The sequence below is a fragment of the Chanos chanos genome, chromosome 2, assembly GCF_902362185.1.
Source record: "Chanos chanos chromosome 2, fChaCha1.1, whole genome shotgun sequence".
Classification (NCBI taxonomy): Eukaryota; Metazoa; Chordata; class Actinopteri; order Gonorynchiformes; family Chanidae; genus Chanos; species Chanos chanos.
In genome coordinates this window covers 15,006,013-15,021,713 of record NC_044496.1, presented here as the reverse complement: position 1 = coordinate 15,021,713, position 15,701 = coordinate 15,006,013, and the positions used below count along the sequence as shown (strand labels likewise).

General features: G+C 39.2%; 1 protein-coding gene across 1 annotated transcript; it reads right to left on the bottom strand.

Annotated features, from left to right (window-relative positions):
• Positions 1 to 552: 552 nt before the first annotated feature.
• tmc3 (transmembrane channel like 3) lies at positions 553 to 15,452 on the bottom strand. The gene is made up of 23 exons (XM_030765085.1): positions 15,337 to 15,452; positions 14,320 to 14,457; positions 12,873 to 12,948; positions 11,202 to 11,283; positions 10,571 to 10,677; positions 10,020 to 10,118; positions 9,680 to 9,822; positions 9,272 to 9,419; positions 8,903 to 8,946; positions 7,627 to 7,774; positions 7,350 to 7,459; positions 7,081 to 7,163; positions 6,611 to 6,870; positions 5,613 to 5,741; positions 4,969 to 5,036; positions 4,456 to 4,584; positions 3,530 to 3,640; positions 3,179 to 3,304; positions 2,958 to 3,036; positions 2,686 to 2,728; positions 1,997 to 2,258; positions 1,817 to 1,888; positions 553 to 1,444 (listed from the first exon to the last, which is right to left on the bottom strand). The coding sequence occupies exons 1-23, from the start codon at positions 15,450 to 15,452 to the stop codon at positions 553 to 555; spliced, it is 3,465 nt and encodes a 1,154-aa protein (XP_030620945.1).
• Between the last annotated feature and the right edge of the window lie 249 nt (positions 15,453 to 15,701).

The following is a 15,701-nucleotide window of genomic DNA, read 5'->3' as shown; positions in this document are numbered from 1 at the left end:
CAGAATAACTAATTCATTTACGTAAAGATGCATGACCATGATTGATTTCACAGTTAATCAACTGAACCTCATCCCCAACAATTTAGATGAATATTTTCCAGAAAAAGTACACATTTCCTCAATCTCCGGAGTAGTATTAGAACGCTGCATTCTGGGAATTGTAGGAAATCAATGGCGGGAATTCGTCGTTGAAAACAGGTAGTCTTGGCTCTAAGGTAGTCCCGCCCCATGTCTTCTCTTTGGAAATTCCAAGAAAAAAATATGAAGATAAATTCGATTTCACCAGTTATGTTCAACTTAAAAATATAGTACCGTTAATATATTATAGAAATGAATGTATTAGGGTACCTTTATTAGGTAGGTGAGTACAATGGATTGGCAGATGCATGGTTTTAAAATTCTAGCATTAACATATTTTAGCACATTTGATATGAATGTACAAATACATGATTCATGCAAAGTACACTCCGACACTGATTATTCATATGTGCTTGACGTGGTTATCCTTCACAACACAATTACATACTAATAAATGTTAGAGCTGGGGACAAATTAAACATTTGAGCAAACAAGCTCATTAGATCCAGATACATTGAGATCAATGCCAGCTTTGGATTTCTTTTTGGTTAGTTTGGTGCCGGGCTTGAGGTACTTTTCTTTGTTGTGGATAACCTGGATGTACTGGTCTGTGCTGCTGTTCTGTTGGTCACTGCTTGATGCCAAAGAAGCAGAATCTGATTCAGTCACTGGTGGCTCTGTCTTATGTCTGGTTTTGGGTTTGACATGTGCTTCACCGTGCCTGTGTGTGGGCTCTGCACCTTTAACATTAGCGTGAGATTTTGAACGAGACTGCGTGTCCTCCCAGTCCATATCACAGTCCTCCTCCTCTGGTTCCTGGGACCCATACAGACCCTGAGCCAGGTCTTTAGCCATGGAAAGCTGACTGTCCACCGTGTCGCCAATGTAGAATCTTGCTGGCTGATGGAGGTCGGACAGGGATCTCGGACGGTGCGCCTGACCAAACGACCCTTTCCTCATACTCTTGGGTTCCTCTTCTTCCTCTTCCTCGCTGAGATGAGGTTGGTGGGTCCGGTGTGGGGTACGCAGAGTGTACCTCTTTATGTTTCGAGGGTAGAGCTCCACAATCTCATCTGGTTCATCGGCTATACGGTAGTGTCTGGGAATTCTGGCAGTGGAGCGCATTACCTTCTTGCGTGGCTCGTGCTCATTGACAATGACATAGCGGGTGGTGTGGGCACGTCGGCCCATGTAGCTCTGGGCTGTGACTATCCCAGCAGCCTCTGGGTGCATGGGTCTCATGCTCTTCCTGAACAGAGGGTCAGAGTGGATGTTCTCAGAGTAACGCATCGAAGGGTTGTAGGCCACATGGTGGTAGGATTTCGAGCGACAGGATCCACTAGTACCACCAAAATATCCTGGATGTCTGATAAAAGGAAGGGAAATTATCAAAAAATTAAAATAACAATAAAACACATTACAAAAACTGGAATAACAAAACTTTATCATGCATAAAAGTAATTAATAAATGATTGAATGAATAAATGAAGGGAAAGAATGAATTGAAGAAGACATGAACTTGATTGGAGGTTTTGGGTTCTTTTAGCCCTAACTCTTGAAAAAGGTCTGTCTTTTCTGGCATTACTGATGTGAAACAATATAGATATGTCAAGTGAACATGAAGGGAAGAATTACTTTACACTGAAGAAATCATATGGATATACTTGTGCTGAATTAGATTGGTCTGAAGTGAACCTGACGGACTTTCAGTGGTGTCATTTTGAGGAAAATACCAAACCTGTTGGGTATGTATTCCACTCTGTGTACCTGCCGGACAGGAACTGATGGACTGCCGAAAACTCTGTAAGCACTGCACAGGCAAGACTAAATTTAATGGATTTTAATGGAATGGAGTTGTATGGGAACAGAAACCGTAACACTAAGCTTCAGAGGTGATGTATCACAGAATGTTCCAGACCTGTTGGGAATATGTTCCACTCTGTGTTTGTGACGGACAGGAGCCGAGGGGCTACGCACAGCCGCTGTTGCCCTGCTGATGTCAGCACGTGATGCGGATTGAGTGATGGTGCGGATACTGTTGCCATGACGAACAGGTGACTCAAAGTTGGCAACACTGCCATTCCGGCGTGGAGAGGAGGAACGAGCAGAGGACTCCATGCTGGTGATGTCGCTCTCCTGCTCTACTTTTTTATCACCTCCCTCAGGAGCTTGGAGACGAGCTGTAAATCATGTTCGCATCAGTAAGCATGCACACACACACGCGCACGCGCACACACACACACACACACACACACACACACACACACACACACACACACACACACACACACACTGTGGTGAAATGGCATGCTGTCAATGACAACACGATGTAAGGTGAAATCACAGCTACAGTCATCCATTCATTTGATTTATCTTTATTTGTTATTTGATATGTCTTGTTTGGTTTTCAGTTCGATGGTTATTGTACCAGAGTGCAGGTTAAGTAACGATTAATCAACAATGCTCTGTTGCTAGAGCTTTATGGTGCATTGCTCACTTACCATTTTTATTTTTCAGACAGTGACTCTAGAACAATTACAAGACTCACGCACATACATACTCACATTGTCTATGCTATTGAAGACAATATTAAAATAAAAAATCTACCTGCAGCCAGCTGAAAAACTTTCTTCTTGTCTTCTGTGCGTTCCTGTGACAAAAGCCAACATCTTAAACTTACATTATAAAAAATAGGGAACATGAGAGGGAGAGAGATACATTTGTTAACCAATACTGTACAGAACACTATTGAGATTAACATTACAATAACAAGTACGGAAAAGATGAAATTGACCAGAAACATAACTTGCACCACAGTTTATGGTGAAATGAAATAAACATGCAGCAAAATGTTAGGGTTATAGCCGTTTGCAGCTCACTGTTTGAAGTTGCATTCTCAGCTGGTTGTTGGTGAATTTGAGCGATCTGGCAATGGCCTGAAGGTAATAGATCAACATACTGAAAAACAGAAAGGAGTAACCCTGAAAACATTGCAGGCGACTGAAGTGACAGCTACTGATGAGAGATTTGAAAACATTCCTCACATGCTGGCATTTCTCTCATGTGATTTGATCAGACAGAGAACAACAGGATCACTTACAACAATAGAAGCAGTGCAGGCAGCACCACCACTGGACTTGTGACGTAACTCATGACTTTACTGAACCACAGGGGGAAATCATTGGCTATAGTCTCAGAGATGATGTCATAAATCTTCTCTTGACCACTACAGGAACAGTAGAACCCATATAACCAAGCAGTACACGCTTATCTTGCAGCGGATTTAATTATCAGGATTTTTTACAGTTGATGAATGCTCTTTGGTACTTTTTATATGGATAAGTGCTAAACATTTTACTGGATAAATTAATTAAAAGAACTGAAGTGAATCTCTTTCTCTTTTCACTCTTGTGTTTAAATGGATTTTTTTCTGTAGGGAATGTTAATTTACCTAAAAGGCCCGCAGTGTTGTGATGGCCTGTATCTCACGATTGCAAAGATGGTTGGAAGCATACAGAGAAACAGCATGAAAAGAAGCATCGCCAGGTAGAAATTATTTGATCTGGGAAAAAAAAGAAGAGCATAGAATTAATAATACAGGTAAAGAGTAAAAATCTTAGTGGATTAAACTGTACTGGTTTGAATGACATAATAACTATACAGAGTCACTTTTAATGAATCTTTGTCAAAGTAGATTGATACAATGCAATAGACCACCAGCGATAAACTGTTTTAACTGAAATGAACTGCTCTAGTGGAAACCCTTAAATGCACTGACTTGGCCCTTTTTAATTATCAGTTAGCGGGTCATTATCAACTGCCTGATTGCAAAAGGCATTTTCATGGCTCATGCTGGGAGCCCTCTGATAAAGAGCTTGTGGAATAAATGGCAGCATTTTCTCCTCACATCTGGGAGTGACAGATAAGCCTGAAAGAGGCTCAGGCAGAGCCATTAAATAAATCAAGGAGAGAGGTGGAGGGAAGTAGACAGAGAGAGAGAGAGAGAGAGAAATGTTCTGTGCTCTGAATAGTGTGTCCACACGTCTTGGCAAAGCATTCATTGTTCTCTCCACTTGCGACAGTGGAAAATGAGACGAGTTCAATGGAGCAGTGAGCTGAACTGTACATTGGACATCCTCACCGCAGGGTCTTCACAGTAAATTACAATCTATTGTAAATGTATTGTAATTCATCCAAAATTAAATGTAAGTCTGTGAATTTGTCATGGAAGGGGAGTGCTGCTGGGATGCCCTTGTGAACTGACACGGCATTCACACACTCTGCAGGGAGGTGACACTCGCGTAAGAAACTCACCTTATTTTAGAGTGTGATGGCAGCTCTGATGCTTTTGTAATGAGTCTAATACTCTACACTAACCTCGAGGCCCTGAAGACCTGCTGATGGGGGACATTACAGGTCAACACAGCCCAGCTACGCAAGTACATGAGTCCAATGAGTTTGAGCACATTGAAGGCAGGCAGACAGGGCGAGAAAAATGCTCCCATCCTAAAGGCAGGAAAAAACACAGAGCAGATTTATACCCTCTTTTAATAGAGTCTTCTCCCACTACTGCTGCTACTGCTAAAAAGCCTTACACATTGTGCAATCACTGAGAGGATTCAGAGCTCTGCGCCATTAAGTCGCTTTCTCCTTCATGCAGGGAGCCAGCTGTAGGGTGACTTTGTGATGGAAAATAATATTTAATGATACATAAAAGACTGGAGAATAATCTCCATGACGTTTAATCATACCAGAAACATCAGAAAACACTCAAAAGGTCAGAAGTCCTTTCACACTAATGATTACATTGAAACGTACCTATGTACATGCAACCTAAAAACATGGAAAATCTTAAGGAACATGTATATTTTAATACTGGAAGACACGTACCATATCATTCCTTGGTTGTATATTAAATGGAGAACGTTTTCTGCTATTTTAAATTCTCCATATTCTGGCTGTGAGAGTGAAACAAAAGAAGAGTGGATGCTTAACAGCACAACAGTACAGATAATTACTCTAAACATATCTGTACTGTAATTGCCAGGATACCCTTTACTTCTGAGAACACAAAATTTACTGATGATAATGTGGTGACCAAAATAGAATGTATATTTTGACAAAAAAAAAAAAAGTACACTGAACCAGTATTTAATCTGCTGCAGAGTACAGTCATGAATGAATTTATCAGTTCCAACTGAAGAGAAGAATCGGACTATAAAAACAGTTTTCAGCATATTGTGTTCAGTGTTTTATTTTAATGTAATGTGTATGCTTTTTTAAATTATATATATTTGTCTTGTAATTGCACATAATACCTCCCCTAATTGTTCACTTTCTTTATCAAACTGGATACTGTTTTTGTGCAATTCTAATGCAACAGCCTCAAATTCGGTTCAAATCTCATACACTGAATTGTAATTAATAATCTATTCGCAATTAATTTCAGATCTGAATACAAACCTTGGATTTATCAGTTTAATTCATTGTTTGATCATTGTGAAATTTTGAAATAAGTTACATACGATACTTACAAATTTACTCTCCAGATCCCAGCAGCAGCAGTCACTCAGGTATCTCACCACCAGACCCCGAATGAAATCAATCAACAGGATACTTGCTACTGTGAAGATCATGTCAATGATGGAGAGCTTTAGCATTTCCTGTAAATAAGATTCAGGTAATAATGACTTAGTCTAAGTCTGTTTCTGTGTAATACTTGCCTTGTAATTGAAGATTCCAAGTCTTTCTCTCAGTGTAGTACTGAATTGGTTTAAAAGTTCAATGAAGAGAGGGATTGTATGTTATAGCTGACCTTCCTGAGAGTTACAGTCAATAAAAAATAAATATGCCTTAACATCTCATTCCTCGCGTGAAATCCATGCCCCATGACTATAGTGAGGCATATAACTGCTATAGGAAAAAACATTCTCATTTTTCTTGTCAACATAATGCCTTCAACAATATTAAAGCCATTAACAAAAGGAAGGACAGGATATCAGTCGGTCATTTCAAAGACGCTGTTTACTACAGCAGTCATGGTGGTGCTTAGGTTGAGTGTTTTGGCTTAGTTAGTCTTGTATCATGTTTATAAAACCATTCAGTAAAGCTATTCAAAGCTCTCAAAGGGTGATGAATGGGAGATATAAAAGTCCAGAAGGCGTCCTGTATACGTACTGTACCTGGCCAACTCCCATTCCCCAGACACTGAATTGTCTCTTCTCGATGTCACTGCCCTGTATTTCTAAATGAATGTGTATGTTTATGTCCCCTGTAAATGTTCATCTCTTGGCACCAGCACCAGCTGTTGTTGTCTGATTAAATGTTCCTTTTTATAAAAAGTGCATCTAATGTGCCTGTTCAGTTAAGTACATACGACCTATCTCAATATCTGTCTGTCAACCTGTCAGTGGTCAAATTTCTTAAGAAACCTTTTTTTTTTTAAATCTGAAACAGACAAAAATTCCTGTGCAGCACATCTTTCCGTCGAGCTCTCAGTGAGACGGTCTGATTCTCATTCTGTGAGACATACCTGACCGACATACGTCTCCCAGCACTGGTCCTGCTGAGAGCGAGTGTTGTACTCAAACAGAGCGGTCTGGTTAGGCACGGTCTGGGCAGGGGCTTTGGGGGAGACAATGTTGGTTTTCGTGATATTAAGCTCCACTATCATCATGTCCACTGTGCTGTTCCTTCGCTCTGAGAGATCTGGTACTATAGTGGACAGGTTTCCTTCAGATGGCTGGGATATGGTGGCTAGGAAAGCAGTGGAATCAGACCAGTTCCCTGGACCTACTGGTATCTGAAGGAAGCAGTAGATGAATTATAACAGTTTGTGAAGTGCGTTAAAATCAGGCTGCTGCTATGGCTGTCATGCTTAAATGAGGCTCCTTACCTGTTCAAAACCTGTGCACAATACCTTTTATCTCTACTCATTTCATTCTTATTAATTTTGTTCAGCAGACCACTGAAAGGAGACATGGCAAACATTGACACTGATACTTACGGCAGAACTCATACTGTTCACCTTGTCCAACAGTGCGATGATTAGGCTGTACAGATTTCCAAGGTACAACACTAGAACCCTGATAAAATTATCCAGAAATTGTTCATGATATGACATATACACACAAACCAGATCATACCAGCATAAGGCTCCCTATAATGCGATTGAAATTCTGTTAACTTTTGATAATGTTATCACATGGAATTTATCCGATGTATATCACAGATTCAGAGACCTGAGCCAGTGGAAGAGAGGAAACACTGACCTGGCAAGCTGAAAGCGGAGGCTGGTTCTGGGATGGTACATCTCCAACTGGGCCACTAGCTCAAAGGCAGAGGGAGCAATCATGGTGATAAGAGAGACAACCACACTGACCTATAGGATGAGCACATATTTTACACAATGTATGCGTCAACACATATTTAGTTTTAAACATGTCCTCAGGCATTGTGAGAATCGACTGATAGGGTCCTTTAGACAGAATATATGAATCGAGACTCAAATCAGGCTGTGAACACATGTAAGGTTTTTGTAAGAAAAACCTCATTCTTCTCCCATAGCGTTAATTCAGGTTTCTCCTGCTCCAGTTTCTGAGAACGATCCACCACAAAATAGATGATATATATGCTGCCAGCCAGGGACAGTAGGACCAGGATGTTTGCCAGTATTCGTAGACTGATCAGAACTGCTCTGGAAAACAAAATGGCATAAAACAGAACTTTAAATAACACAATAAGAGTAAAATAAAAGATTCCAAATAAATACCTGATCATTTAATTTAATTGAGTATGAAATACACAAACAATTGCATATTTCTTTCACAAACATATTTTGATGTCTCATATCATTTTAAATGAGTCTGATTGAATTTTAATGGATTGGTTGATCTAATTCATTTATCTCAGGAGAGGATATTAACGTTAACAGTGTCTTGTCTGTTAAAACAGGAACACTGAACTAATCAATATCAAATCCAGACAACTAATTAGACCTCTTGTCTTGTGAATCATCTGTGACAGGCTCCAACTGTCTTAGGAGTTTTTACCTTTACCAAACGGTTTCTCGGTTAACTAGATTGTCTATGAATGCTTTCCTTTTGCATTGCTGTAATCACTTTAGTTTCGAGACAAAACAGGGTCCAATTCATGTTCAGAAAAGAAATCTGTTATACAACATACCTCACAACACAGTGCAGCAGGCTTGACTGTGTATGTTTATTTCTTTGGGGAGGAGACTAACACATACATTGTATCATTTGGTGCAGAATGCAGAGGTTTAGAAGATTTAGCTGAATTTTAAGTGTGTGTTTATGAGTGTGCGTCAGTGTGAGGGTATGTGTGAGTGAGTGTGTGTGTGTGTGTGTGTGTGTGTGTGTGTGTGTGTGTGTGTATGCATTTTTCCTAGTAAGATTAACCATTTTAATGTGCAAATGGGTCTGATAGTGATTTAGCTGCAGTCATCCCCGGCAGTAAAAGGCCGTTTGTATGAGATATGGCAGAATGTTTTCCGCCGCTCACGTTCTGCTGTGACTGCAATGGACTAGGATGGGCTGTATAAATCAGAGCGCTCCAAGGCAACTGCCGAAACAGCAGGACCGAGCTTCAGATAGAGAGTTGGAGCGCTATCACACTCATTCACTCAGTGATACGATCATTTTCCCTCAAAGAAAAACAAACAATTACCACAGGAGTGGCGACCAGGTTAAAGCGATGCCCTGCGATAGGTCAGACAAGGTCTTGTGAATCCATCTCTGTTTTCTAAGAACTGAATGACCTCGCATAGCTGACAGGCATTCTAACAGTAAAAACAGTCACTTACAAACTTGTGTCTTTCTTCTTTTCTTGTTCTTCCACAATGGCTTCCTTTAGAAAAATGATATAATGAATATATCAGATACATACATATGCAGAATTAACAATGAGTGCTGTGAAACTTAAGCCATCAGCTAGTTGTAAATGATGGGAGCATGCAAACTTTACAGGCATAAAATGCTTTTGTTTATTAGCCCCTGACAAATTAGCGATAAGCCATAAATAGCAAGGTCTCACAGGGGAAATCAGCATTAATACAATGGCATATAAATTTCTCTTACAGATAATGCTGTAGTGAATTAAAGTTGGCGGATCATTGGAAATTGGATCAGGGAAGAGTGTGTATCATGTATCGCTGGTCACAGTAGACACTGACCCTGATGCTATTGACAATGGCTGCCGCTTTGCTCTCAGCAGCCTCTGGGTTGCCAATCAGATAGTCCCAGGCACAGAACACACGCCAGCAGAAAGTATAATTCTCATCCGAGGCACTGGCCAAACTCAGACGGGAATTCTTCGCCATTCTGAGGACGATGACAGTATAAGGGGCAGCACATCCACACAAGACAATTTATGAGAACTTTAACAATGACAGTATAACATGTTTTCCTTCGGTTATACCAGTGTATAGAGGCTGTGTACAGGTTGAACAAAGTCATAATAAACATTACCAGGATTACAGCAACTGCAAATAAAATGGCAACTACTGTCAATAGTAGTTAACGAGCTATTCATTAATTATCCCTAATCATGAAAAAGACAAAGAATACAAACAAATGATTACTTTCTTAACAGAGTGATGAAACTGTAGGCGAAAACAGCCATCCCAACCAGAAAGTAGGCCAGGGGCAGTCGGTAGCCAGCACTGCCAATTTTCCGTACATTACCGTAGTAGCCATAAAAAAGCACTGAGTACTGGAGATAGCCCTGAAAACAGGACACAACACAAACCAAGCTGACACACGGACAGGTTACAGTAGAGAGAGAGAGAGAGACAGAGAGAGAGAGAGAGAGAATGAAAGAAAAGATGAATGAATGGAATATCTCACTGAAACACTATGGTTATATAACTCATACAAGAGTCATATTGATGAAACAATAAAAATGAGGGGTAATAGCCTTGCCCCTAGCGACCAGATGGTGTCCAGATCTTGGGCGGAGGCGAGATGCTCCTTGGGAATGGTCTTGCTGCGGGTGGTGCCAAATGGTGCACCGGCCAACAGCTGATGGAAAAGAGTGAGTGATAGAGGTGAATGGCTGTTGTCTGGACGGGCAAATTGCCTTTGTCCCTATGTCAGGAGACCAAATAAATCTGGTCCTTTTTTTATGGACAACATGATAAAACATGTGTCAGAAATACAGCCTAAATTCATCTGAGTGAAAGCTCAGCTTGTGAATGAGCATTGCTCTCACACGGCATCTTTTCATGTTACGTATGTACCATTTTTGTCTTGTTCTAATTATCATAAATTATGTACAAAGCAATATGATATGACATGATCTATAAGACTATTGACATTACAGTCTTCCCGATTCACTTATAATCAGCTGTATTCCCCATGTTGCAGTATTAAAGTGAATTACATGCCTATTAAAGGAAAGAGAAGAATAACATTGTCAAAAAAGTTGGTTTCACTCATTTGATTGTTCATTATGACCACAGGACATAGCTGACCTCAGGCAGGACGATGAAGGCTCCGGTCATGATGGTGAGGACAATGTTGATTCCAAACAGCCATCGCAAGAATATGAAGTAAGAGGCCACTCCTGACCCAAAATGACCTTGAAATGTACAAACAGTAAAAATCTACATATACAGAACATACAGAAATACAGATTATATGGTATATCAATAAACTAATATTTCCTGATATATTCTGGTCAGTTTTTACAGGGAAATGCCACAGGAAATTGTGACTGATTCTCAGTGAATAGTAACCATACAGTCATAAAGTATAGAATAATTACAATATGCATTTTTCTTCCTTTAGCAGATGTATTTATCTACTTATCCAGATGCTTATTCATTCATTTGTAATAATGCAGGGGGCTGCTTTATCATATTATAGATACAAAATACCTTGACAAGTAAATCTAAATCGCAATGTCAGGATGAGTTTATATGTACATATACATTCCACTAAAATGTAAACTTTGTAAAAGTGTTATGTATCCTGTTATTGAGTAATTTTTCAAAGGGTACTTTATTAAATAAAATATCTTGAAAACTCTAATGTGGACTGAGCATTTCCACTCTTTTACAACAGCTGAAAGAAAGTCATAGAACAGGGTTGCATGGTTCTTACTTTCAATCTTTTTTATCCTCATTTCCCATGGGATGAACAGCACGACTATGTTGTATAGCAGTCGAGAGAGCTTCTTCAGTAGCTACAGATGCAAGAATCACATGACATCAATCAAAAAATTGAAACTCTCATAACAGCTTTTCTCTGCCGCTTTGGCTTCATAGAAATATCAATTAAATTTCATCCCCTTAAAAAATAATTCAAAATTTAAGACAGGTCAAAATGTGAATCATGGCATATAAAAGGTTCTCTGACCTATTAATTATCATGATAAATCAATCATACAAGAACATAAATCTTTTAAATCAATGTATATTATTTCTAATTTGAACCGGGGAGTCATTTGCAAAACAACAAAATTCATCATCTCATCCACTTGCTAAAAAGTCAATTAATTTTAATGGTGCTTGGCTAGCCTTGCTGAATGCCACTGGAACATTTTAATTAAACTGAGCCATAACAACAGATCATAAATTTTCGTACGGTGTCTGTGAGTGGATATGCAGTGCAGCTGAGATGGAGAGTGAGACACGCAGAAATGCAGAGAACCTACACCTGACAGTCTCATAAACAATCAGAGAATGGAAACAGTGCTAATAACTAAAAGAAAAAGAGAATAAGGGAAGAGCTGCTATTTGGGATTTGGGTACAAGTGGGTAAATTAATAGTATGAGAGGTAAACCTGCGTAAGAGTGTAAGACATGTTATGCCTTTAAAAGTAGCAGGGTGCGTTAGCTGATGCTAACATGAGTATTTATACAGAGGAAATGCTGAAAGAACAGCAAACTGAACATAAAAACTGGTTTAATTAAAGTGAATAAAAATTAATAATATCAACTATCAGTGCAAGAGAATGTTGGCTGACATGACTATCAACACAGAAATGAAGATAAGAGGGGAAATGATCCAAGCCTGAATTTTAAGCTGTTAGCTTCCTGGGGGAAGAAAGTAGCTCCATTTCTGAAATGCATTTAAAGGGTCTAGCACCTGAAAGTTTTACTATTGCAGTGTAATCAGTGTGAGTGCATTGTACATCAGAGCTATACACAGGGCTGAAATATTTCATGAGGGAGAGTGGCAAAATTGAAAGTACAGTAGAAATCTGGGTGCCTTAAGAACACATATGATGGGGACTGCTTGATGGATCCAACTTGCATTTACTACAATTGATTTTTAAGAACTTTGAATTATGGAACAAGATTGCTTAATATCTTATCCTTCAACTGAACTACAAGTAAAAAAAAGTTTATTACAAAGGGAACAACTTTATATCAGATTTCAAGTCATTACATTATTCCTAAATAATAATGTTGTTTCATAAATGCACAATGATAAGAAGCTGAGATTGACTATCATTAGTTTCATCAATGATTCATGTTACAAACAGAAGTTAGATTTAAGTATCTTCCATTGTTTGTGCTGTGAGGTTTAGCATAAGCAGAAATGAACATAACAGTTGGGAGTAAGTCCAGTCAGAATTTCATTACTGATAGTGATGTCCACATTGTTATCTAGTGAATGACAATAAAACTTGAAACTGAAACACATACTCCAGTCCCACTTTGGGGCATTTCCTATTTTTCTGACTGGCATAAAATTGCCTCTTTTAAGTGAAGCCTGCGTATTTGAGAGGCCAGAATTTGTAGTTATGACCACTGAAATTTCACCTACATCAGCTCCTGCAGCCTGGTATCCTCGAGTCCTGGTAAGTCTGCCTTCATACTTCAAAACTATTTCTCTGGCTTGCCTGCAAACCCACACACACACACACACACACACACACACACACACACAAATATCAGCAGTTTGAACCATAACGCAAGACTTTCTCCTCTGATCCAGGACTAGATTTACTGCCTAAGAAGGTTCTGATGAAGCCATTAATACAGAGCTTTACTGCTCCGTGGAGCATATCACAAGACCAGGCACTCCTCTGGGATATGAAGCATGCTTTTATCAATGTTGTCTCTCAATAGAGGTTTATGGGCCAAAACCTGTAAAAATCTCTCCCAGGATGTTGGACTCTGCATGCATATATGCACTATGTACGTATGTGTGTGTATTATATAGAGGAATATAGAGGATGTTAGTCAGTGATAGAAGCTGGGGGAAATTGTTCTGATTAATTAAATGAAGTTTATTTCTCCCTCTCTCTCTCTCTCTCTCTCTCTCTCTCTCTCTCTCTCTCTCTCTCTCTCTCTCTCTTTCTCTCTCTCTCTCTTTCTCTCTCTCTCTCTCTCTTTCTCTCTCCCCCCCTCTCTCCCTCTCTCTCTCTCTCTCTGCATCTATCTGTGTGTGTGTGTAAATGTATTTACATGTGTATACTCTTGTCTGTTCACCCAAAGATTATGAGTCCAATAAAACACTGCATGCGTCTAATCTCCAAGTCTATAGCCATGAGCCAGCCTGAACTCATAACAAACGTGAAAGATACGTTGCAGCATTGATGAGCTGTATCAGCCTTGAGAGAGAGAGAGAGAGAGAGTAACGATGCCTGTCCAGAGTTAGTTTTATCTGACGCTCAGAGTAACCTTAGTCACCGCAGTTAAAGTGACCAGCCTTTCCTGACCTCAGGAAAATGAGGAAACGAGACACAGACAACTGAAATAATTACTCAGATAATCTAGCTTGTTTTCTGAGTGCAGTGTCATCACAGAGGGCACTCTGGAGTAGTTATTGCTAATTGTTATTTACACTTTGCCTTTAATGCTTGGATGATTATGTTGTCCATTAGATGAATTAAATATATTATTAGACCTGTAATTTAAATTTCTAATTGCTAATCTAAGGATTGAGACACAATTAAAATGTTTTCTGATCACTAAAAAGAGGAAAAATGTTGTTATCCATGTTTAATTCCACTTAATGCTTCTACAGGATGCAAATGATAATTTGCTAAATTTACAGCTAAATCAGAACTTAATCCTTTGATATCTCTTCCATGTTACGATAATTAACAGAAAAAAAAAAAAAAAGATTACACTTTGGCACAAATCCCATTTTCCAGCAGCATACACTCTGTCATTACACACAGAATACTGCTTCTTTCACAGTAAAAAGTGATAAACATTTTCATTTAATCTGGTGACATGGTATCTGTGTGACTCAAGGGCCTTACTTTAGATTTTTGAGCTTGCGTCTCATGGGCCACGGTCGAGTACGAATGTTGGCAATGATCTCTTTCTGAAACTGAATATTCTGGAACATTTCCTCTGGGTCATTACTGTCTCCATCCTTATCCTCTTCATCTGATGCACTAGGAGAAATTGACAAGGCACACAATCATAATACATAAAAGACTGCCAATTACAATGATAGATGGAAAACAGTGAATCTATAGTCCTGCCTCACGTCATCATTCATAACTGAAGTAGTCAAAGGGTCACCCTCACCACAACGTTCTGTCTGAAGTTATCTGCCAGTACAATCTGATACTTTTTTTCCCCTCGCACTGTATCGCACAGGTTACTATGGCTAATATTATGAGTAGTGGATTTTCCTCACACTTTTTTTTATCAACTCCATTAGCTACTGAAATTACTTTAGTGAGTTAGTGACTATCACCAATCTTGAATTTCAAATAAGATGTCGAAAGTCCCTCCTAACCGTTCTTTAATTTTGAAGCCATGGGAAGAGATTAAATGCGACAAGTCGATGGCCTGAGAGTCAAACAGTATTAGATGAAAGTGATATATACATAACACATTTATATCTCATGCAGATTGCATAGCAGCATAGTCCAAAGAACCACAGGTGTATCAAAATGTGTGCAGCCATACACTGTGAAAATAAAGCTTGCGTAAAGTGAATTCTTCAGTCAAACAGTTGAACATCAAACAATTTATAATAAAATCATTAATAAATTATTGAGATTTCTCTCGAAAACTGTAAGAGAGGTTAACAACAGAATACTATTTTTGTGTGAACTAAAAGTAAAAGTACATTCAAGTAAATGAACAAATAATAACAAAAATGAACATGTATCATACAAGGTAAAACACCATACCATATCCCATTGTATCCCATAACCAGTTCAGATCATTGTATTTAAGATGGTTAAAAATGGGACTGCTTTCTGATTAATAGGTGAGAGAGCTAACTGTAATATTAAGAGTCAGGAAAGTTCTGGACTCACCCTGGATTGTCCTGGTAAGGAGAATATATCCTCCTGGAGTTCTTCCTCACACTTTTATGCCTTTTTGAGGATGACATAGGTCTGGTTATTGTAGCTGGCTCTGTAACACCGCTCATATTAAAAAGAGGCTCCTAGCGCTTAAACTTCCAACGTTCTGTCTATCTGCGTGTACACACTCTCGTGCGTGTGTGTGTTTATGTGCGTGTTTGTTTTATGTGTAGAAGTATGTGTATCTTCACTATGCCTATCTTAGCGCCCGTGGATCAATAAGGAGACTGAAGTAAGCTCAGACCTGCATGATTGGATGATTCTTTGGAGGGCTGCTCAGAGCCCCTCTCCCTCACTGCTTTAGGCTAACACAATCA